This window comes from Delphinapterus leucas, chromosome 5, assembly GCF_059928025.1.
Source record: "Delphinapterus leucas isolate spDelLeu-1000000601 "Yukka" chromosome 5, BTC_Dleu_Yukka2, whole genome shotgun sequence".
In the NCBI taxonomy this organism is placed as follows: domain Eukaryota; kingdom Metazoa; phylum Chordata; class Mammalia; order Artiodactyla; family Monodontidae; genus Delphinapterus; species Delphinapterus leucas.
Window position 1 is genome coordinate 93982045 of NC_143133.1, and position 26493 is coordinate 94008537.

The following is a 26493-nucleotide window of genomic DNA, read 5'->3' on the forward strand; positions in this document are numbered from 1 at the left end:
AAAAATGGGAAGATAGAAAAAGTATGAATTTGAGAGAGGAAAAAAGAGATTACAAAGGAGAAAAATACAACAGTGGAAAAGGAGAGAAGATAATATGGAGAAAATAGAAAAGAGTAGTTCTAAAGAGAAAAGATAGATAAAGAATAATCAAGAAAAAAAGAAACTATTGGCCAAAGGAAATTTTTATTTAGTATTCCATCAGGTACCTTATTCCCAGGGGATTATTTCATGCTAGCTGCTACCATCCACTTACCAGAATATTCTAAAATCAAGGCACCATACCCTGGTTGCAAGTGGCTGTGATTAGGAGTCTGTGGCCCTTTGAATACTGCTCAATACTATCTTACAAAACCCATCAATATAATGCCAATTATGTTTAAGGTCAAGAATGTTAGGCTGCCATTGATATCATGGCAAGCAGTCTAGGCCAGAACACAGCAGAGCAATTTTTATTCACAGGAAATGGGATATGACAGGGTTTACAGGTCTGCCATATCCTCATGCTTACAATGCCTATACAATAAAGGTATGTTATCAAGGTAACAAGTAAAGCAATGTAAAATAACTTGAGCATACAACTCATCATTGGCTGGTACAGAATGGAAAATATTAGTAGTAATAGTGTTTATTTTTCTGAGACTATTTCACTTTAATTACAAATAATACAAGCTCTGAACATTTTTAAAAAGTTAATTGAGTAGGTTAATAATAAACCATTCAATGCAACCTAAATATACAGAAATATACATAGAGACATAATTTTAATACTTTATTCCCTATATAGAGGTTAATACTAGTATCAGGTAACAGGACTATATAGTCTCTAAAATAAACCACTAAACTTGTAATATGCTAAGACAAATGAACACAAGATTTCTGCTAGCAAGAGTTAAAACAAATGTGTAACATTATGTTTGCTTTATATTTTACAAAATAATTCAGAAAATTTGAATTCAGGTGGCATAATTGTTTAGGGAATAATAAAGCATGTAATATAAAGCATAATTATTAATGTGGAGAAATAACATTAATTTTCTCTATATTTTCAAATTTTTAATTAAATATTTTTTAAAAATAATTTTCTTGACTTAAAATCATGCTCTAATCATGCATCTAAATTATGGGTAAAATCAAAGTATACTGTTGTCGTGATGCTTTAGGTAATGCCCATATTATTTATTCAATTAGGCAATCACTTCAACCAACTTGAATTTGGTATTATGCCGCATAAGTCACTAGGTCATAAATTTCAACAATAAGAACATATAGTCAATGTAAAATTGAATTAAATGAGTGTCCTTAGGACTGCATTAGTTTAAAAATGAACTATGTATGTATTCCATTCTTTTGCCTTGGGAATATAGAATTCCTTGGATGCAATGAAATAATTGTAAAATTTATTCATTTTGTATGACATAGAGACTAGGAGTAAAATTTCTTAAATATTAAAAAAAATAAAGTTAGGTAGAACAAATAGAATTTAAGTACTGACTTTAGATTATAGCCAAGTACACTTAAAGTACATTAATTTAAAAATTGTGATAATTCAGATAATGACTGACCAGGTTATAATTTACCTTCTCAACATATTAAACAACCAGGCAAATTAACTATAAACAAGATTACTATTGGCATATTTACTTACTTAAATAAGTTGTAGAATATTACAATTATTTATATATTAATAATTGACATCATTGTATTGTAATCTGGGTATGACATTTTATTTGCCTAATAAAAATTATGGCTTAAAAGGAATAAAACTGCCTCTCATTGAATGTAAACCATCTTATGCAACCTTATATTGAGCAACATTACCTAATTAGTGAGCTTCTGTGGCAAGAAAAGAACTCTCATGCATTGCTAGGGAAAATATAAATTGGCAAAAGCTATATATAAGCAACATATGTAATAATAGTCTTTAAAAGCTTATATTCTTTGACTCAGTAATTTCATGTTGGGAATTCAGCAAAGTATCTGTAAAGTAAAGTATCTAGACAAAGATTTCAAAATGTTTACCATGAGATTTTTATAATGTGAAAAATATAATCAGTACATTTATATTTATTTCTGTCTCACAATCAGAGAATAATTAAATTATGATTAATCTAATGGTTATGTAGCCATTAAAATAGAAATTAAAAAAAATTTTTAAAGATGTAGGGAAATAAGTGAAAAAATGCCAACTTGTATGTATATGTAATTATAATTATGCAATGTATATCGAAAGAGTAAAAGACAAGACTAAGAGACTACACCAAACATGCTATGAGTAGTGGAATTGCATATTATTTCTTACATTCTACTTTATATCTTTTCTGTATATTTATATATTTGATAGCTTAAAAATAAGTTTCCAAAGACCTAATTCAATCAGCAAAAATGCAGCCTTTTCTAAACATCTATATTTATGTTTTTAAAAGTCATTACAGGGACCAATTGACTACTCTCAGGAATCACCACCATCTACCAACTATACCAAAGTTCTTCAGCATTCATTGTTCCCATAGGTAAACTCATTTACTTGTCTCTAGGTTGTCTTTTACAGTTAATATCCTGATGAACCCATGTGTATGCAGTTCTACTCAAGAATGCGTGAGTATGGCAGAAGCCACTGATTAATAAATTTTATAATCCACAGTCAGCATTTTCATTTTTATGGTACACAATTCTAAGAGTTTTCATAAAATGCCTGTTCAAGCATTTGTCCAGTCTGCAATCAGCAATCTTATTTTAAAAAGTGTATGTGTGTGTGCATGCATGCACGCATGTGTGTGTACATGTGCACACATGGCCTACCTCAAGCCCTGTGCATACTGGAGTTGACTATATTTAAATAAAAGTATAAGGTAAATCTTTAATTTTCATACAACATCAAACTTTCTAATGACATGCACAGTAGCTAGGGTATATATATATATATATACACACACACACACACACACACACACATATATATCTGCACTCAATCAACAACATAGAATATTTATACCTCAGGCACTTATCAATAATAATTTTTGAATCCTTTCTCTCCAGATCAGTTGGCAAAACTATCTTTGAAAGTGAGGTTCTAAGTGAAATGCTAGCCATCGATTTCTCTAGGTCAGTGGTTTTTTTGTTTTTCATATTATAGTCCATGAAGTCCTGGGGGTTCTACAAGGTGCATCGGGGACCACTATGGCTGGAATGGTGCACAAGAATGGAGCAAGCAGGCACATGCAAGCCTCCCCTAATCCAAACCAAGAAGATGCACTCTCATCTACCCTTTAAAATTGCAGTTCAGTATAATATTTTGTTTTTGTTGACCCTAAAAATGTGGTTTGATACCTATTATTCAAGCTATTCATACTTATGTGAAGCCAGATCACCAGTAAACTGTCAATATACCTGGACTTGGTTTCTTTACTTTCCTTTAGAAATACCTTCCTAAATAAATCTATGACAACATTACAGCATTATCCCTTCAACTTTTGGTCATATCTAGAACTCACATGAATTTTGGTTACATACAGAGAATTTTGTATTTTGGAAAATTGCTATTGAGGATGTTGATATTAAGGGATCAATTCTGAGAGTTCAGAGCTAGCTAGGAAAAAGCATGTCACTTCTGGTAAGCTCATGTGCTTCCTTTTTATTATATTATGCCAATTATGTAACTCAGCCTTTCTCTTTGTGCCTTGACTTTCAAAAAACTCAGATTTACATCATGTTCTAAAAGCATTGCTACTCTTAGTGTACATTTTCTGGTATAGCTATCTTAACTTTGGCCCATGATTATTTCTCTATTTTTATCATTAAGTTTTATTGTATTTTTTTCTCAATATTTCTCTACAGGTAGATTAGGTATAAGTAAATGGAAACTAATATATATTTCTTAATTCTCAACTTTCTTAATCACAAAGACTCCACACTCATCTAAACCTTTAAAACCCTCCAACAAATGTATTACCTCAACCTCTACCTTATACAAAAGATCATATGTCTAATTCCCTTCTTTGTTGTCTTTTCTTATTCTGGTAGGACTTACTGAGGTACTGTTCAGATAGCTGATGTCAAATGATAATTAATTTGAATTTAATCTTAACTAAGTTAACACAGATAATTAATATGAATTTGAAGCTTATACATGAAAGCATGCTGAAACTATACTATTCCATAAAATCCCAAAAGTTATTCTGCAAGAATAAAACCCCTAGGTCTAAAGACTGAGAGCTTAACCTCATTTTCTTTGACTGCTAGGAAAAATAAGCACAATATGATTCTTTATAAACTATAAATGTATTTATATCCCAATCCATCTCTTAGAGCAGTGGTCTGTGCAGAGGCTTTACTCCATTACTCACCTTCCATCAGTATAAGAAGGAACAGAATATACCAAGGATACAGCACAAACACAACTCTGGTCATAACAAAGGCTAAACTCACAATTAGAACCTGTCAGTTTTAACTCCACTTAAGTGATTTTCAGGCAACACCAAGTATCTATTAGAGTAAGAAGTTAATTGACGTTTCATTGTTGGCAATACCTTCTCTTAGGTCTCATAATAAGTAGGAGTGGAAAGTTGTTGCCCAAAATAAAAATGTCCAATGCTGTTACTGTTCTTCAGTTAACTAAACCAAGAGATAAAAACTAGACAACAGTAGGAACCAATATATTTGCTGTTGGTTAAGTATATAGACCCCAACTCTGTTGCAATATTTGAAAACTGATTTTGCCAATTCATTTTCACTGTGACCAGAGTAGCATTAGCTAGAGCAAGTGCCACATTTCCCATCTCTTGAGCATTAAAATTCTGCAGGCATTAACATTTGCAAGCTCCTTTACTAGCTATCTGCACAGGATATATTTCACTGCTATAACTGTAATAGTATTATACTCACCTCATAAATATCCATTGACAAGCTGAAGCATACAACTACACTTTGGTTTAGACTTTTCAAACACAGATAGCTGATTTATTTATATATCCACTTTAAAAAAGAGTTTACTGAACCTTCATGCTTTGTGCAACAGTGAACAGTGATTCAAATTTAAAATTGTATACAAAGCACAGATACACAAGGAAACAAACACAAGACAATTCAAGAGGTCCAGGAAATCACAAATATCAGGAAAGAATGTTGACTTAATACAATAGGCTCTTCGAGTGAAGATTTCCTGTAGCAACTGGAGGTACAGAGTGAAGAGAAGGCACCTACTATTCTCTCTTTCTCTCTCTGAATGTCAGAAATTCTTGAAAGGTTTACTTCATTTTTTTAAGTAAAAGGAAAAGTTAGTAGTCCATATGTATTTAATACTAACAGTATAATAGGACTATGTGCAACTATCAGCAATATATATACAAACATATACATATATACATACATATACACACACAAAGAGAAAGATATATATACATATATATACACATATAATATATAAAAGAATCTGTGTTATCCTCTGCTTTTAAAAAAAACTGAAATATTTTGAGCTGAAATATAAGTTCCATATACTTTTTTCTAACGGAAGCTCAACCTATAAATGTTCCACCTTACAGTGGAGACAACACACCATATGGATATTCAGTTAATGTCATGAAGGGAAGTACTGAGTTTGCTTGATAAATTCACCTTCAAATTTTTTTTCCTCTTCATTCTCTTATGGCATCTGCAAAATGTTAGTGACTGTTAATATTTATTTTGCAAATAGCCATGTACCTTTATTTTTTTGAGATTCAGGCATATAGTTGGCATTTAATGAAACATCTAACTCATACTTCATAATAGTAAGATATGAAGGCTAAAATTGCCTTCACTAAGTGCAAGGCAGAACCCTCCCAAAAGCTGGAGACATAGCAGGAAAGCTAAGAGAGACCCCTACATAGAAGTAGTCAACTGAAGGCTAGGGAGAAAAGCAGGAGGGCAGTGAAATAATTACCTTTTCAAAGACACATGGGGCTTTCCCTAAGGGAAAGGAGGCAGCTTATTGAAGATTTGGGGAATGGCGAGAGGAATGAGAAAAATAGCCCTGAGGGACACAGGGCCTTCTTGAACCACATGTCAGTAGCCTGTTGAAACCTGGGAGGAAGAGAACTGAGAAAGAGCTCTCCAAGACTCATGGGGCCTTCTGAGAGTGCAAGGAACAGGGCCAGTCAAAGACTATAGGCAGGAAATCAATATGGAAACAGGTCTCTCAAAGTACAGAAAGTGGTGGTTGGTGGGCATAGGGAAGGTATGGTCCTCATCGCTGAATAGCAAAGAGAACTCCCCTGCAACCAAGAAGCTCATAGGTGCGTTGTAAAGGAGAGAGAGACAGAGACAGAGACAGGAAAAGGAAAAGAAAGAGAGCTCTGCTAAAGGAAAATCCCTGATCTTACTCTCAAAATTTTGGAAACCAGTAGTGAACTAAAAATAACTAAGATGGCAACAAACCAAGACCCAGGTCAACCACAGATTAGCAACATGACAGACGAAGGGTATACATCTTTCTAGAAGTAAATATTATCTAGATTAGTCTCTATTTTTTATGACAGTGTCCAGCATAAAATCACAAATTATGGTACACACAAAGAAGCAGGAGAATATGATCCATAATCAATGGAAAATACAGTTAATATAGGCAAATCTACAATTAATAAACAAGGACTTTAAAATAACTATGATAAAAATGTTAAAAGTTCTAATGAGAAAGGTGGACAGCATGCATAAAAATATAGTGAATTCCACAGAAATATGGAAACTTTGAATAAGAACAAAATGTAAAAACTAGAGACAAAAATGCAATACCAGATATAAAGAATGTTTTTGATTCATATAAAAATATACTGAACATAGCAGAAGAAAAACTCACTGAACTTGAAGGTAGGAGAATAGAAATTGTTCAAATTGAAAAACAACAAATAACTAAAGAGAATCTGAGACCAGTGGGACAATATCTAATGGTCTGTCACATGAGTAATTGGTGTCCCAGAAGAGAGAAGAAAGAATAGGGAAGAAAATTTTGAAAAAAATAATGGCTAAGAATTTCCTAGAATTGATGAAAGGCATAAACCTACAGATCAAAGAAACATAATGACCTTAAGCAGAATAAATACACAGAAAACCTTATCAGGGAACATATAATAAAATTTATGAAAGCCAAAGAAAATCCTAAGAGTATACCTCTCTGTCCCTCATCATCCCCCAGCTGAAGATATTCTGTACAGAGAAAACAACAGTAAGCATGACAGCCAACTTTTTATCAGAAACAGTGGAAAACACAAGACAGTGGAACTCTCTCAAATGCTAAATGGGGAGGAAAAAAGTCAACTAAATTTCCATATCCAGAGAAAATACCACTCAAGAAGATAAGCAAAATAAAGACATTTTAAGACAAGCAAAACCTGACATAATTTATCTACAACAGGCTTCAACAACCACAAGTGCTAAATGAAGTTCTTGAAACTGAAGGAAAAGACAATAGATGGAAGCCTAGATGTGCAGGAAGAAATACAGAGAAACAGAAGTAAATATGTGCATAAACAGGAAATATAAATATATAAAAGAAAATTTCCTTATGACACTATTGATTACAAAAACAATAATATCAAAATTTGGAAAAATATATTATTGAATTTATATCTTATGTAGACTACAACATATGATAATAAGAGTACATAGAAATAGAGGGGTAAATGGAAGTTAGGCCATGGTAATATTTATATATTATTTTAAACTAGTATACTATTGTAGACTGTGAAAAGTTAAAGAAGCATATTGTTATCTCTAGAGCAACCACTGAAAAACAGCACAGAGGTATAGCTTAAAAAGATAATAGAGGGGATGGAATAGATTACAAAAAAATACTATATTAATCCAAAAGAGAGCAGAAAAGGAGAAACAGAAGAACAAAAAATGGGCAGGACAGATAGAAATAAAATACAGTAGACAAAAGAACTGGAAATAAATTGAAACAAATGAACTGGATACATAACCACATTGACAAAAGAACTACTTCAAGTGACTTAACACAGTATTGTGTTTGTATACCAACTACAGAATATCATTTAAGGATAAATAGACCAGCAAAAAATGTTTTATTTCATTCATTAGTCTTAATTTTACTAAGACTGTTTTATTATTAATTTGTACCTATATATATTATAGGATAGAGCAAATAAGTATTTTAATATTGGTAAGGACAAGATTTTTCTTGTAAAAGAAAAGGGGTACAAGTATAAATTCAAAAACATTCAGCATTAAGATCCTTTAATGCTAAATCAGAATTAAAAGTATACCATAGGGCTTCCCTGGTGGTGCAGTGGTTGAGAGTCTGCCTGCCGATGCAGGGGACGTGAGTTCTTGCCCCTGTCCGGGAGGATCCCACATGCCGCGGAGCGGCAAGGCCCATAAGCCATGGCCACTGAGCCTGCACGTCCGGAGCCTGTGCTCCGCAACGGGAGAGGCCACAACAGTGAGAGGCCCACGTACCGCAAAAAAAAAAAGTATACCATAAACTCATGATTTTTTCAAAACTATTGAATTTCCTAGTTCTACCTGCTGAAAATGCTTAGAAGCAATGAAAACCCAATAACAATTAGCACCCCTAGTATCCAAATGTGTTCTCTAAATACCATTATCTACTAAAAATATCTAATGCTCCTTGGAGCTGAATGGTTTATTCTACTTTTGAAACAGAAAATGTAAAAGATGAGTCTGGGACATATTATGCCAAAACTAAAGAAATTTATCAAAGACTAATGTGCACCATGTCAAAAATTTATAATAATCAATATGATGAATCAGGCTTTTACAGTATGGTTTCTCTGATCAAACTTGGCATCACAAATAGTAGAACAATTGGTGTGATGTGTTACCCAGTGCACAGCATCACTTATGAATAATCCATTCCAAAAGAAAAAGGTGATTCTGAATCATAGCAAGGGGGTAGAGTCAGTATATATGATGTCAGTATATATGATCATGTGTGTGGCAGACCAGTGCTGGAGGTGCTGTAATTTTATAAAGATGTTCAGGTGGCATAGAGCAGAGATTATAAGGAGGTCAATGAAACTATGACTATCTGGGGAAGAATAATTCTGGTAGAGAAATCAACAAGTGCAAAGGCCCTGGGGTGAAAGCGTCTTTGGCATATCTGTAGACAAGTAATCCAGATAGTGTGACAGGAGCAGACTGAGCAATGAAGAAAGTGGAAGATAAAGTCAGACAGGAAGCAGAGAGCCTATGATGCCAAGCCTTGTAGCAGTAGCTGTTATAAATTCTTTTTTAAAAGCCAAGTTACTAAAAGTAAACATCTGGATCCCTTCTCATCTCTTTCACAGAAGACTGAGATAAGATGTTAAGTGATTTACTCTTCGAAGTTCTTAAGGCCAACACACACACACGCACACACACACACACACACACACATACACACACACACACAAACTTTCTGTCAATCTCTCTCCCTCACACACTCAACAGACAATCAGAATAAAAACCCAAACTCCAAACATTATGTCAAATAATGGCTGACTTAAATAATAATTAATCCATATTAATTATTTAGTTATTAATTAATCCATATTTTAATTATGTATTTAGATGAATGTGAGACAAATCCAAATGAAAGGTTTATTATATCACTACTGTTCAATCAGGTGGGACATACATAGAATAAATTAATTGACTCAGTGTGGAAGAATGACGCACGAAAATATTTTCACTTGAGTATTTCTAGACTTAAAATTTTAACCTCAGTTGTTAACATCAGAGAGCAAAACTTTTACATGCAATTCATTTGTCTTTTTCCTAGGAAATTAGGCATTGAGACATTTGTTTGTCTTATCAAACTGCTTTAGGCACATTTAAAGAGAAACCCTGAATGCTTATACATCACTATCACTGAAAAACATTTATTGAGACATTTTGCTAATGTATACGATCCTAGGAATGCAATGATTTCTCTATAGCTAAGTTTAGTTTCTCAGAATTAAATCCTCGCTTTTGGGACTCTAAAACAGTGTTTGTTGTCCCAGTTAAAAAAATAATTAATACCTAAAAACATGTTGATGAATTCAGCCTGCACATGATTTCATTAGCTATCTCTACTTAAAAGTATTCACAGCTCTTTGGGTCATTTGTCAGAGAGCTAAATTCCCAGCTAATTGGAGACTAAGTTCAATCATTTAACAGCCTCTTTCAAAGAAAAACAAATATTAAAAACTTCACTTTAAGTTTTAAAATTAATACTTGATTGATAATACCAATTAAAAATACCTTACAGAAATGTACAGTTTTTAAAGCTTCATTTTGAAGGGTAATTATAGATAACTTTCTAGATTATAAATGAAAAATATTTATAAAAAATCTACCTAATGCTTTGTCTGGAAAATTAGTTACTGTGATGCTGTTTTCTTTCAGCACAGCAAGTATTTAGTGAACTCATTCCAGGCATTCAGTCCTAATGGAAGACGTACGTATGTATTCAATTTTTGCACAACAAATTTATGCTTTAGGTATTTTTATTACATTTGATAAAACCAATTTTAAACAATTGCTGAACTCATTTTTATATTTAATAATGACATACAAATCCCCAAAGTCAGGATTTCATTTTGAGTATTTATTACAAACTAATATTTAGATGTATGGTATCAGATGATATATGCTTTTCTATAACACATAAGTAATGTGGATTAAAATTCTTCACATTACACTTCTACATTCTAAACTGCTAGAGCAGCAGGCAAATGATTACATTTACTGCTAAATTTATACCAAGGAGAACAAAACTTCAAGTAGCACCTTAAATCGTTTATACTAAAATTAGGCCAATAACAGCATGAAGACTATCTCTGCTTTTATGTGCACATGCAAGTCTGAACGTGCCTTTCATATATAGCCACAGGGATTTATATTGCAAAGATAGATGCCACTGTGACCCAGATGTCACTTCACTTATCAATGAGTATACGATGGCACTTAATGGGAATCCCTTGCTTTTCACACTCTGAAAAGAAACTAAACATGAATTTTGTCCCTTGACCAATACAGACATTCCTAGCCTAAATAACATCTCAACTAACAAGACTGACTCTTAAAATAATTGAGGTAATATTAAACCATCTCTAGAGAAATAATCTCCCTCAAATGGAAAGAATGAACTTTCAAAGTTTAAACATTTATACACAGATAAGCATATAGATACATTCAAATAAGTAGACAAACATGATTGTGACAGTGTTTCAGAATACTAATTACTTATTCATGTGTAATAAGTTACCTCTGTATACAAATGACAGTTTGCTTCTTTGGCCATAGAACTCAAAAATGCTGAAGACATGTACATTTAAGAGTCAAACAATTAAAAATGATTGGATTTGATTATTTAATTTCCATTTGATTGTCTACATGTAATTATTCAACATAAATCCCAGATCCAGAAACTGGAGTTTAGGTCTATCTACAAGTCAGGTATTGGGTCTTGTGTTAGGGCAAATAGATGATTTATGGATGGATGGATATGTAGATAGGTAGATAGATATTGATAGACAAATAGATAAATAGGTAGGAAGATATATAGATAGACAGATGTGAATATAGAAATAAATTTTCAGTTAGCTCAGAAAAACAAATTCTGATATTCAAAGACAAAATGATTTTCTAAATTAAAAATAATATAATTAGCCTAATATCCTACTACAAAATATAATTAGATTCAGATGATAGCAAAATTTGTTCAGCAGTATAACAAATTTTTTAATTTTTTTAACAAAAAAAATCTTAAGTATTTGTTTAAACTCCATCTTCTTTCCCAGACTATTAGTTCCATGATCGTTTTTTTCATTACCATTTTGTAAATGCTTAGGACAGTGTTCACCCTACAGTTTGTGTTTAAACATATTATCTGAATTAATGATAACTACTGGGTTTGAAATACTAAATTTGATCTATGCAGCTAACATCTCTCTAAAACATGTAATTGATATTGATAATAGATATTCTTATGAATATTGAGATAGTTCAATCTAACTACACGATGATTAGTAAGCTATAAAATAAAAGACAGTGGTTCACCTGCCTGCACATATAAACACAAAACTATAAAACTACACTTCAGTTTTTGCTAACTGACTTGTAATTAAGCAATAGTGGCAATCGTTCCAGGGCAAAAGTCTTTCTGGCTTATTTTGTGACATGGATATTCTAGCAGTCCTAGAGGTCTCCTTTCCTATATGTCAGCCCAATGCTAGGCATAATAGGGAAATGGCTGAACTGGAGGATAGAAGTGTTCTAAGCTGGAAAACAAGTAGGCATCAGGGAGGAACTGAACGTGATATCAATTTTAAATAGAGAGCAGATGGTAGGAAGCGAGGTCTGCTTCAGGCTTGAAACCTCCAACAGGCAGAGAAGATAAAAGTATGTATTCTGAGTCCATTATTATTCTTAGATCTAAATACAACACATGTTTGACAAGCAAGGAGTGGTCATTACGAGTAACCTAACCACATGTAAACATGTCATGAAGTACTGAAATATTAAATCAGTGCCCAATTAATTAATTGATTTTGTGGGTGTTTATTTTCCTTTATGACTCTGTTATTCCCTGTCAAAGAAATCAGTATTTGAAGAAACATGGTGTTTCTTCACACAAGTGGCATACCACTTACTATCTCTACGTGTGTCAATAAAAATTCCAGAGACCAAGTTATGTATCAGGAGGAATTATTCTATATTTTCTGATTACTAACATTATTCGATTTGAAAACAATACAGCACAATTCATGCAGATTTCCCAAAACACATATTTTTAAAAACCTCTTAAAATTGATGACACTTGCTGACAAATGTGAAAGATTAATATTTAGTGGATAGTGAACTCTTTATCAACAAGTAGAGATTTGGGGTTGAAAAGAATGAAAACATTCTTTAAAAGAATAAAATATGACTTGATAAATCAATTTCAGTTACTACTTATTTAAAATTAATGAGAAAGTCTTTAATCTACAATGCATTATTGGAGTTGTTCTTCCGTTGGTAAGAGATTATTAGAAAAGTATTCATTCTATGGCAGGACTGGTAAACAGAATATTCTTCAGAGTCAGGAATGTGAAAGGAAAAGGCAAGAAATTGCCTTTTGCAACTGCAAAAAATCTAGTGTTCATAAAGCTTGCTTTCTTTAAGTTCAGTCTCTGTCACACTTTTAAAATATGACAATGAAAATTCAATGCCAAAACCTTGCCACTGGAAAATGTCTCTTTAACTGAAACAAAAGAGCGGCGCTGGTAGTCATGCATCCGTACAACAGCACAATGAAAGCTGTGCTGAGCTGTCATACTCTAACCTACCATCCCACCGTCATAGATAGAAAGCCTATGTGAGATGACAATGTAATGTGTGGTTTGAATGGCATCCCTGAGAAAAATCCAACTGCAGCAGCACATTTTTAGATTTAAATGAGGAAGATGGGTCATTCTAAATATATATCATTGTATTTTTTCTTCAAAGTCCACACCTATCTTTAGAACTTAGAGAAGACTGAATGAATGAAATATGCTTGTATTGGCAAACCCCAAACCTGGACAATCATATCAGCATTTTTATTCAGTCTCTACTGACAACATCAATGTACCTTGCAAAAAGAAAGCCAGATGTTCCTCCTATATGGTGCTATTAAAAGTCTGTTTTACAGACTTAAATTATATTCACTGTTTCTCTTTTCTTCTAAATGATGATGGCATTGAAGCCTTTGATAATGAAGAAAACATATTTTTATGTGGGTTTTTGGTACTTCTAGCTTTAAATATACAACTTAACATATGTTTAAGACAGAGCATATGGAAATAAGAAAAAAGCAAATCCGAAATCCAGGCACAAATTTTACTTTATAGTAATTTCAAATCATACCAGCTATTGAGACTCAGAATCAACAAAAATATAATCTCTCTGCTATAATCATACTAACCTTCAAGACTTAGAATTTCCACAGTTGATAGCTCATTGTTCAGGTTCTACAAAATTCATCCCAGATTTTAAAAGGATTAGATCAAGAGAATCCTTCCCTTTGTGTGACTTGGGGTCATTTTCTTATTGAGCAATATTAAAAATAACATCTTTACAAATCAGCCACTGAATAAATTAATTAGCAGCAACCAGTGAGTACTACCAGTGTTAACAACTTCCATCTATCCACTTAACTGCATTATTACAGAGGTGATATCCATGAACAAGTCAGTACTGAGCAAAGAAAAATTTAACATCCTTTAGCTGTTATCTAGACAAGAAATTTTAAAGCATTTTTCTTTGGTTGCTTTTCACTTTTATGAGAAAAAGACAAATTTTACCTAACAAAATGATCTTACAATTTACCACCAATCAGTGTGTTCTTAAACAATCACTTCAATGTCCTATGTTCTTTACCTTGGGAGAACTGCAGACGTAAAATTGATTCAAAATTATGGTTTTGGAAAACTTTCAAGATGGACAAAGGTCTGCTGAATTAACAATGATTGATATGTGTTGAATAAATCAACCAATGTTTTGAAATGAGAATTTGGATACAATTTATTTAAGAATTAATAACTATTTATCATTCATATTTTCTTGTGCATGTTTTTGAGGGGATTTAGTTAACCAGAATATTTGTTACCAAAACATAGCAATCCCAATCATGTCTATTAAAAAAAAGTTTATTAAACCATGTCATCAATGAGCTAGGAGTGTGTCTAACTTGATGTCCGAAGGTTGTAGTTACAACCTTACCATTTTACAAACCACATGTCAACTTCCATCTAGAAGTTTTAGCTTATGTGGCTGCAAAGATGAGTGAGACTGTTGCCATACTAAAGCAAAAAGAGATTTGATTTTAAGCTTAGAAAGGAAAATGAGAATTTTTAAAGATCTGTAAAGACTTGCATGTGAAAGTAACAATTTTATTTTTAAAATATTTTAATTTCAGCAAATGTGGAGACAGCTAAACATAACATGTCTGTAGATATTTTTAAATGAACTAAGAAGTCCAACTGTGTTTCTTATATGGAAAAGCTGCTATGAGGCTACCATAACTTATAAGTCTTTTGTCTTTGCATTCTTATGCTAAGCAAAATGCCTGAGTTGGAAGTACATACCACCTGTTTACAAACAGGAAAAAAATAAGTGGAAAAGTAGAAGCTAAAAAACAAAACTGTCATTATCCCACTTCACACCTCTTAAGATAGCTATTATCAAACAAACAGAAAATAGCAAGTTTTGGCAAGGAGGTAGAGAAATTGGAATCCTCATGCATTGCTGAGGGATATGTAAAATGGTGCACTGTGGAAGATAGTATGGCAGTTCCTTTAAAAATTAAAGATAGAATTATCATATGGATCCACTGCATATATACCCAAAAGAATTGATGGTAGAGAGTCAAAGAGATATTTGTACACCCATGTTGACAGCAGCACTATTCACAATAGCCAAAAGGTAGAAACAACCCAAATGTCCATCCACAGATGAATGAATAAACAAATATGGTATATACATACAGTGGAATATTACTCAGGCTGAAAAAGAATGATATTTTGATACAAGCTACAATATGCATGAACCTTAAAAACACTTTGCTAAGTGAAATAAGACTGACAAAAAAGGACAAGTATTGTATGATTCCACTTTTATGTGGTACCTAAAATAGTCAAATTCATAGAGACAGAAGAAGAAGTAATGGTTGCCAGAGGCTAGAGGGAAGGGAGAATGGGGAATTATTGTTTAATAGGTACACAGTTTCAGTTTGGAGTGTTGAATAAGTTCTGGAGATGAACAGTGGTGATGGCTACACAACAGTGTCAATGTACTTCATGGTACTGAATTTTACATGTAAAAATGGTTAAAACTGTAAATCTTATGTTATACATATTTAGCACAATAAATAATTATTATTTACAGGATTTAAAAATCAACTGAATTATTACCATAATTTATAGATTATAGTGATAGATGAATTCAAGATATAAAAAAAAATCAAAAAGTTCTCATAGACCAGTAATAATTGTTAGGAATATTATGGAAGATATGTTTAAATAAAAATATTTATTAATTTACTTTAAAAGATATAACAGACTTTTATTATACATTACTAATATGTGGTTATCTATGTATATATTTATCATAATTATTTTATCTGTCATGATAGTCAATTCATTTTAATGATGGCATGAAAAAAATAATTATTGCTCAGTATTTTTGCAAGACATATAGCCAAGAAAATATTTGACATTTCAAAAGTTAACTCAGGGCTTCCCTGGTGGCGCAGTGGTTGAGAGTCCGCCTGCCAGTGCAGGGGGCACGGGTTCGTGTCCCGGTCCGGGAAGATCCCACAGGCCGCGGAGCGGCTGGGCCCATGAGCCATGGCCGCTGAGCCTGCGCGTCCAGAGCCTGCGCTCCGCAACGGGAGAGGCCACAACAGTGAGAGGCCCACGTACCGCAAAAAAAAAAAAAAAAAAAAAAAAGTTAACTCTAATTGAATTTTATATATATTACTATCTGAATCCCTGTAGAGTGCTAACAAAGTCTTGACTATATGCAATAGTTGGGAATAAGTAATTCAGAGTGGAACAATTATCCTGGTAATTGAGACTGGGAGACAAAGGTGCTGCTGGTTTTCCCCCAGCCTCTGTTCTGTTCCCTCAGCCATTCAAGTTGGCCCTTCTCCCCTATTTGCCTACCATCTGGTGGACATAGGTGACAACCATTGGGCTCACAGACTCAGCCATCAAAGACAAAAATGTAAAGATTCTAACTGTTAATGAAAGAATAAAAGTTTTCGTTAGTTGTCCTTCACGTTGCTGCCACCACTAGTTTCTCCAAATGAGACAGGACCCAGTGCCTAGGACCGGAGCAACTACTATGGCATTTCTTTCTCCTAGTGTTAACTTTGCAATACCACTGTGATTCTGAAGACCTTCCCAAACGGATACATGGTTCAATATCCATAAAAGAGTAAAGCAGAGAAACCAGTTACAGTCACTTTTAAAAATATAATTTGAACCATAACCAACTATATTCCACATGAATATAACCAATAGTTTTCTGACAACAACAGCAGTGAGAATTATGACTAACCATTATACAATTTAGTCCTTATTTACCAAGTGCTTTTCTACGGACTTTGTAAGCACTGGGGTTCTTTAATCATCTCTCCTATGCGGCAGGTATTAATATCCTGAAATTATAGATGAGGAAACTGATGCTTGGAGAAGGCAAATCCTTTACTTCATTGCAAGTAAACAGCAGCTCCAGACCCAGGAGAGTCAACCTCTAACACCCATAATCATCACCACTAAAGCACTAATAAAATTCTGTATTTTGTATATATGTATAGATCTTTTAAAATTACATTAGAGATGATGAAATATTACTGGATGGGAATATAGGGGAAATGCCTACCTTTATGAAACTTAAATCCAGTGAGAATTCAGAAATTAAATACCTTACAGATTAAATCTGAAGAATGTTATGAAAAGAATTATAAAATTTTCAAAAGGAACTTATATGAGAGAGACCTTACATATTTATGGCCATAGAAAATGAACTCAGATCTTTAGCACCTGCACAATACAAACTAGTATGTAAGGATAGGTGTGGATCAATTACATTAAATCCTAAAGCTTTACCTACTTTCCGTTTAGGATGGAACTCTTTTCAATAGCATACTCACATTTCTACCTTCCTACACTGAGTTATCTGCCCATGTTCTCATATCCAAGACAAAGCTTCGTAATGACGAATATCGATGATTATACCAGAATGTAGTCCAGCAATGTCCTTAGGGCATTTTGGGGAATGTGAAGCTGCTTTTTCTTACATTAAACAACTCCGATTGCAGTGTTTGAGTCTGGTGTCCATCAGTTTTCTCATTCTCTTCCTTGCAACTCCTTCCTCTCATTACTGTGATATATCCACCTTTCGCAGCCCCTGCCCCCAATTCTCCTGTACTGCTTCTAATTTGCCACAGGTATGGAAACCAGATAACCAAGTCCACTGAAAGTAGGTATAAGGTAAAAACAGATAATAGTGTAAATGAGCTGGGACTCTTCCACATCTATTTTTACTAATCAGAGAATTTTTTTAATCTATTTATTTCCATTTACAGCTCTAAAGTGTGTTTTAGGCATGAAAGTTGATGATCTATTTTGCAATACCATATAGTTTAAAATGATATACTCTCAGAAAGATTCTACAGAATAAATTCACTACACTGATTATATGTTCCATACTTTTCCTACATATCACTGTAATATTCTTAAGTCTCGATTTCAACACATTTACCAAAATAGAGTTCAATTCAAGCAGTCTACCAAATCTAATCAACAAAACCAAACTTACATTATGTATATTCTCTGTCATAGAAGAAGTGCTCATATATTCAAATTGTACATTATTTTTCTCAACTTGAAAATTTTGCAAATGTGCTTTTTTGTATTTTCTTATTTAAATACTTGGTTTTAACCTTGTTTGCATATCACAGGCTGAAAGTAAATAGCTTTTTCATATATATATATATTTTTTTTTTTTAAGAGAAAGCAAATGAGTAGACTTAACTTTATAAGGGTTGAATTCAGGGACACCAGCTGCGAATATTTTATCCTTTCCTAAATTGCACTTGTGCCAACAGTGAGTAGAATAAATCCTCTAGGATCTCTCTCATTCTCCCTCTCTTTCTTTCACTTTTACTCTCTCTCTCTCTCTCTTTCTCTCTCTCTCTCTCCACTTTCAGATAAATGCCAGTCATTTGGCCAGGGCTCACTCACAGAAGGTACAGCAGGCGCAGATGGTACTAATGCATAAATGTAATCTAGCAAAAGAATGCCAACGCCAACCCAGAAAAGGTTCCAAATAACTGCAGTGCACTTACAGGAAGTCTGTGATTGGCAAGGTTAAAGCTGCAACTGTAAGAGCTTACTATTTGTTCCCAGATCAACATTAGATATTCTTGAACAAACGAGCATATTTAATTTGTTTTATTTGCCACAAATGTATTAATTTAGATGGTATTTAGATAAGTGATATATCTTTAGAAATAACACTAAATGAGGATAATCTAATTCCTGCAACTGTCTGAATGCATTCACAATTCACATGCATCTGCGTATCTGTAGCCTCTTTCCAGCCATTCTCTATTTCCTTACATCATTTTGTCTTCTTTATAGCTCTTGCTACCTGAAATTATCGTGTGCCTATTAACATACAAAAATATGCCTCCCCTATTTACTCTCATTCATACCACTCTTCAAAGAACTTCACATTTCATAGTTATTTTAAATATTTGTTTTCTGTCTCCTGAGCTAAACTCCACCAGGAGACTTGATCTATCTCGTTCACTTGTCTCAGTGCAAAGTAATAAACTGTTGACTGAATGAATATCAAAGAAGAAAGGAGTGAATAAAGGCACTCATGTGTAACGTGTGGTTACACATTAAATAACAGTATTCCGATATCCATTCAAACTTTTTGTAAACTGCTGGTATAATGTTACTTTGACCATAGTTTATCTCTCTTCTTTTTTTTTTTTAAGACCAAATCATATCACCATACTGTAAATTTAAAATGCTCACAAAATATCCATTAATTGGTAAATTAACTAAGGCCTTCAATATTCATACTTGGGTAAATTTTAAATATGAGCAAAACATTAATAAAATTAACTGTGTTTAGTAATCACACCTATGCCTTACCCTAGAGTTAAGTGTTTTTTTTGTTTTTGTTTTTGCGGTACGCGGGCCTCTCACTGTTGCGGCCTCTCCCGTTGCAGAGCACAGGCTCCGGACGCGCAGGCTTAGCGGCCATGGCTCACAGGCCTAGCCGCTCCGCTGCATGTGGGATCTTCCCGGACCGGGGCACGAACCCATGTCCCCTGCATAGGCAGGCGGACTCTCAACCACTGCGCCACCAGGGAAGCCCCTAGAGTTAAGTTTGTTTCATGAAAAGTGCCACCAAGAAGAGAAGAAGGTCTTCAGCCTAGAGGAAGCAGGAAGATTAGTGAAGGAGGCATTCCAGGAGGGTCGCAACAGCAGTACAGAAAGAATTTCTTCGTATAATTATTTAATGGCTCACAACAATTCTTAATAAAAGAGTGATGCATTTTCCTTGGCAAAAGATATTCCTCCCTAGTTCTTCATTATAAACCTATTTATTTTCTCCTCAAAAATACCCAGCTTGGAATAAAAGTAATCATTGCTACATTAGTTATAATGCTACCCTTCCCACCATGAAAAATTATTAAATATCCAAACACAGGGATTCCTACACTGACCACAGTAAAATGCTTAGTAAAATGTTTAGTAAAAATGTGAATGTTAGCATATAAACTATGTAACAATATAAAAAACAATAATGATACAATTTTAAAGCAGGGCAGAAATTAGTATTTATATAGTGTGAGTTCATCTATATTTAAAAAAACAAGTTCAGAAAAATTTTGAGGTAATATTGGGTTGGCCAAAAAGTTCGTTTGGGTTTTTTCCACACTATCTTCCGAAAACCCAGATGAGCTTTTTGGCCAACCCAATACTTTCTTCACTAGCTTTGGTTTGTGTGATACATATAAGAAGATACTTTTTTCTTCTCTGTCCTGAAACTTTTACAATTTTTGTTTAATAAGTATGTTTGTTTTATAACAAAGAGTTAAAAGAAAACTTTACCACCTTAGTTATTTACATATTTTATCCCACCGTATTCCACACACACACACACACACACACATCCACAAATTAAAGTTAACTTTTTCTAAATTGTAATCTTACCATTGAATCAAATTACCTAAAGAAACTAAATAGCTGTTAATATTGAGTTTTCTCTCAGATATGAACTGTGGCACATGAAAAGCGTGTTATGAAAAAACAGTAAAACAGAATTTCTGTGACAAATAGTATCAGTAAATGACTGTCAATGCTTTTGAATAAGATGAAAGGAGCATGTAGTCTCTTTCCAACTTTGAAAACCAAATCTACCATTTGAGTCATTTGACTTGGAGCAATGTATCTTTTCCACTTTATTTTCCCATTTATAAATTGTGGACAACATCACAGCTTCGTGGAGTCAGTGGGAGGACCATGAACATTCCCAGGAAGTCCAATGCCTCACACATGATGAACACTAATAAGTGCCATGTGTTCCTACCACTGTTTCTGTCTAACACACATGAACTGGCAAATAGTCTGGTGTATAGGATTGTTTTAAATAAAACTTCAGAGCAGATATTGGAGCCAAAAAAAAAAAAAAGCCTCCATTAGTCAAGTTCCAAACCAAAGAAATATCTATCTATTCAGTGGTTCTTTCATGAAAGAGACATAGTCATCAGAGTGAGATCTCGTGTGCTTTCAGAGGATTGACCCCGGACATTCTATTTAGAAAACAATGAAATAGTGCTGGCCATTGCTAAGAATGACAGGTTTGTAACATGCTCCCAAAATTAAAATGCATGCCCTCCACCAATGTGGAGAGATTAAAAACTGTATGTCCCTTTTTTAAAAAAAAAAAAAAAAGGCACAGCATTTGTCAATCAAAACAAGCACCCTTTCCTCAAGACTCAGCTTGGCAGCACAAAGTGGGCTGGATTTCAGGGACTGCCCCCATTAGTCCCTCGATTTCCACCTTTATGCAGAACATAATTTACTCAACTAGAAACAGCAGTCCTGAAATTATACATAACCTGTGGTGGCACATCACGGACCACAAATGTAAAAATGAAGTAGTGACAAGGAGTTGGGGGCACATTGTCTAGGGAGAAATACTGAACATGAAAGGAGAAGCTCAAAGGCCAGCTGGACTGGCAAAAAGGGAACCTAAAACTGGGGGGAATGCCAGAAGGAGGAGCAACTTGGGTGAAGGCTGGGTCAAACATGAATATGAGGAAGCAAAGTAGAAACCAAAGAGCAAGACAGCACATTGACATGTATGCTTAGGTGCCTAAGGTATGTGACATCAAGTGGGAAGAAAGTCTTATTTCTCCTGGCTGCAAAATGTAATGTGATGTGAAGAAAGTTTAAGATGTTTACAATTCAATCAAAGGACAGGAATCTAAGGTGACTTAGAATGAGAATGCTGTGCCCAACTGTGTGTACACTGGCTACTTGTTTTTTGAAGGAGTATTTACTATTTCACGTTCACTGCATTAATATGTACTGCATTTCTATTGCTGTCTAGCTATTGTAGAGCCATGTTGAAGAGTGACATTTGAGTTAATGTACTCTCAGGAGATGACTTAGCTTCCAGTAGGATCTATCTTCTTAAATGATAAATTCCTGTTCAGAGAAAAAAGCACCAAAAACTCTGATCCCATTCTAAAGTTGTAAGAAAATAGGATTTATCAGGATTTGACATATGTACAACCTGATTACAGGTCACACATTCTAATATTAAGATGCTATTCATAGTCCTAAATGTAGGGAGTGACCACATCATTGCCAGTATCACTATGATGCTTCTCTTTAAAGGAGTTCAGTTGTTTCTTTCTTTCTTTCTTTCTTTCTTCCTTCCTTCCTTTTTTTCTTTTTTTCTTTTTTTCTTTCTTTCTTTTTTTGGCTGAGTCCTGCTACATGTGGGATCTTAGTTCCCCAACCAAGGATCGAACCCGTGCCCCCTGCATTGGGAGCATGGAGTCTTAACCACTGGACCGCCAGGGAAGTCCCAGGAGTTCAGTTGTTTCAATCATAGCTCTTAAAAAAGTACTACAAATGACCTAGTTATTTAGTCGTAGGTGCATTCTTTTTCACTGGATTTTTAATCAATCTCTATTCAGATACATTTTTAAATGACACAATGCTATTTAACTGCTATTTTCAGATCTTCTATCATCAAACCTTGGCTATTCTCTTTCAAAACTCTTACCATTCTCTTTCCTAAATCAGCAGTATAATTGGAAGCATTGCATTCAACCCTCCCTATCCACAATTCCGTATCTGTGGGTTCTGCATTGGCAAATTCAACCAACCTCAGATTGAAAATACTCGAAAAAAATTCCAGGAAGTTCCAGAAAGCACATTTACATTGTATTAGGTATAATAAGGAATCTAAAGATGATTTAAAATATGCAGGAAGATGTGTGTATGCTATATGCAAATACTACTACCATTTTACATAAGGGACTTGAGCATCTGCCGATTTTGGTATCTGCAGGCAGGGTGCGGGTGTGTTCTGGAACCAGTCCTCTGTGGATAACAGATACCAAGGGATAAATGTACTTTAAAATCCTGCTTAGAGGATTCCCACACAAGAAGTTTTCCCCTTAATCACACATCTAAAACCTAAACGAACAGCCAAAATGTTCTCACATTTTTCTAATTCTATCGAAGTTTCTTTTCCTTTTAAGATAATTTATTTCCTCATAAAAGTTCAGGCATAATTGCTGATGGAAGGAAATAGTGAAATATTTCAACAGTATTCAAGTTGGTCTCAGGGATTGGAGAATGATGCAAAAGAAATAAAAATCTCTTATTAAACCTAAAAGATATTGAAGGAGAAAAAAACTAACACATGAAACAATCAGAAAGCAATTAATTTAAAAATTATTGCACAATATTTAAAATAATTCACTTTAAGCTCTATTTATTACACTCTGGATTATAATGATATTGCACTTATAATCATTCCTACCTAGTACTACACAAGAATAAGAACTATTTTTATATTTTCTATTTTTCTATTTCTTGCACAATTCTAGACACAAAGTCAGCAAGTAAGGAATAATTTCACTTTGCATTCATTCAATCACTTGGAGGCATTTCTCATTTTAATCTTTGTTAGAAAGAAGGAAAAATGTATTAATGATAATTATTTTTGCTTTATTCTTAAGAGATTAATAAATGAATGAGTCCTAATTTTATATAGCTTAAAAACACCCATACATTTAATTAATCTTTTAATTCAGTTATAAAGAATGGGAATCACTCACTATAGCCTCAACGGTAGCATTAAGAAAACTAGGTGCCCATTTCAGTTTCTTAATGAGGCAATCACCAGTAATAGGAAAACCTCCAAAGATTCAGATTTGGCTCAAAAATTCCTTGAAAACCAATCTCATATAACCATCTAAAATAGCACAAAACAAGGCAGAAGGGCCTCCCTGGTGGCACAGTGGTTGAGAGTCCGCCTGCCGATGCAGGGGACACGGGTTCGTGCCCCGGTCTGGGAGGATCCCACATACTGCGGAGCGGCGGGGCCTGTGAGCCATGGCCGCTGAGCCTGCGCGTCCAGAGCCTATGCTCCACAACGGGAGGGGCCACAACAGTGAGAGGCCTGCGTACCGCAAAAAACAAGGCAGAAGAAGAAATTCTCTGGAAGATTGTTTGCAATATCCATAAAAGTTTAGGCTAGGGCAGCCAGTTTCTGATTATATGCCTTTGGATGTATGTTTATTGAAATTCTTACTATAGTACATTTGCAGAAAATTGTCTATCTACAAGTGACTTTTCTGCCACTCACTTGGGCCACTTTTTTGCAACTCTAATTTGCAACTCATATCTACCCTGATAGAGATACTGCCTGGATTGTGCCATTCTCAAACAAAAGATTTCTGTTTCATTATCTAAACCACAAATAAAGAAATCATCAGATGCTGTGTCACTGACAAAGTACAACTTGAGCAATTAAGTGGAGCAATTAGGCAATTAATATGGAGCCAGATATTTGTAGTGAACATCAACCATGCTACCTAGCACTGTGCTGGTGTCTTTAAAGCACCCTAATATTTTTGTTTTTGTTTTTGCGGCACGCGGGCCTCTCACTGTTGTGGCCTCTCCCGTGGCGGAGCACAGGCTCCGGACGCGCAGGCTCAGCAGCCATGGCTCACGGGCCCAGCCGCTCCACAGCATATGGGATCTTCCCAGACAGGGGCACGAACCCGTGTCGCCTGCATCGGCAGGCGGACTCTCAACCGCTGCGCCACCAGGGAAGCCCTACAGCACGCTAATATTTTTGAATACTTCATTGCTTTTCAGTGAAAACAAGAAATGATATTTTGACACCTGGTTACTATTTTATTCTAGTTTTTACTAATAAATGACTACCTTATCCATTCCTTTTTTTTTTAGGAATTTGCTATTTCAACTCTTTGCAAAGCTTTCATGAGGTTGGTTATAAACATTACTACCGCCCATTTAGACAGAGATGGTCAGAAGGAAAGAACACTGAACGAAATGGCAAGTTCTCTTGCTAAGTCTGAAGGCAGAGTGTCATTCACTTCTGAGTTTGAATCAAGTTAATTAAAACCTGCTAGAGGCTGGGAAAGCCTAACATCACTAGTAGTGCTACTCATACAAATTACAGAATATTTTACTCCGGAGGATATCTTTGTGAGCTGCAGAACAGCAATGTAAAAGCAGGAAAGAGAAGAGAGCTCTACGATTCAAGCCCATTAAGTGTATCCAAAATGCTTCTGCAGTTTCATGCCAATATCTCTATACGCAGTTCAGTCCCTATAGAAAAATGTGAATAATGCTGAAAAAGAAGTACATTGCCTTAAGTTTTGCTACTTTGTTATCCATGGTGGTTAATATATTGTATTGTATATAGGAATCATTACTACTGTTATACTTATTAAAACCACTAAATCACATGACCATTTTAAACTGCTGCAGTAGGAAAAAAAGTTCAGATTTTTACAGTATTGTATTCTGGCAACACACCAAAAAAATGATGTACTGTACTACTTCGGAGAAAAAAAAAACGTGAATATGAGTTCTTGTACTTAAGTGTATATTTCTAATCTGTGTGACAAATAAAAGGTATTTCTTTCAGACTTCAGAATTTTAAAAAAGCCCTACGCTATGTCTGTCACAATATAAAAGCTAGCCATTGGCCTAAGCTGTAGCCTGCACGGTTGTTACACATATATTTGTGAGTTTAGTACAACATGTTTTGTGTTGGCAATTTTAACTTCAATAGTCTATTAATCTTTTCAATACATTAAGCATGTCCACCCCTGCTGCCAGAGTCTCCTGCCCTTTTGATTCTCCTTCCTTCTTAGCCGAGTTTTCTCCCTACGGCTTGAGGTTGCGGTAGAGTGATTCCTGCCAATAGGAAGGTAAAGAGGTTTAGTTAAAATTACAGAGTTGTTTTGTAATTGCCTAGTAACACCACTATTTTCTATTCTTAAACTTTGTAAAATCAAGCATAAGTGCTTTTCAAACAGGTCATTGTTGTTTTTTCAAACATTACCCGAATTATTTAACTCATGAATCTGGGCTTAGTCTCAAATGGCTTTGGTGGAGACAGACTCGTCCACACTAGGGCTACTTCAATGATAAGTGTGAGGTTCCCTCAGCCCTCCGCCACATTTCTCCTACAGAGAATCACCCACGGAAGGTAAAGGTGAGAAGGCAAATAGGTGGGGATTGAGAAGACAACTTAGTGCGTTAAGTAATATGTACAAAAGTCCAATCTGGAAATTCCTTTTTTAGGAATATATCCCAAAGTTTCTTTATATAGCAGTAGTTAACCTCAAGATGGAATAATCATATTCCTCAAAATTCCCATTACAATTCCAGCTTCCAGATT

General features: G+C 34.4%; 1 protein-coding gene across 3 annotated transcripts in view; it reads right to left on the reverse strand.

Moving 5' to 3' along the window:
* ANTXR2 (ANTXR cell adhesion molecule 2) overlaps positions 1-26493 on the reverse strand; it is a 164764-nt gene that overhangs the window by 6616 nt on the left and 131655 nt on the right. The window contains exon 17 of one of the 3 annotated variants that reach the window (XM_089912112.1): positions 5-26006. The exons of the other annotated variants lie outside the window; for them this stretch is intronic. Coding sequence (XP_089768238.1) covers positions 25977-26006 — 30 coding nt within the window. The 3' untranslated portion in view covers positions 5-25976. Of the gene's footprint in view, positions 1-4; positions 26007-26493 lie in introns of those variants that run through there. 3 annotated transcript variants of the gene reach the window in all.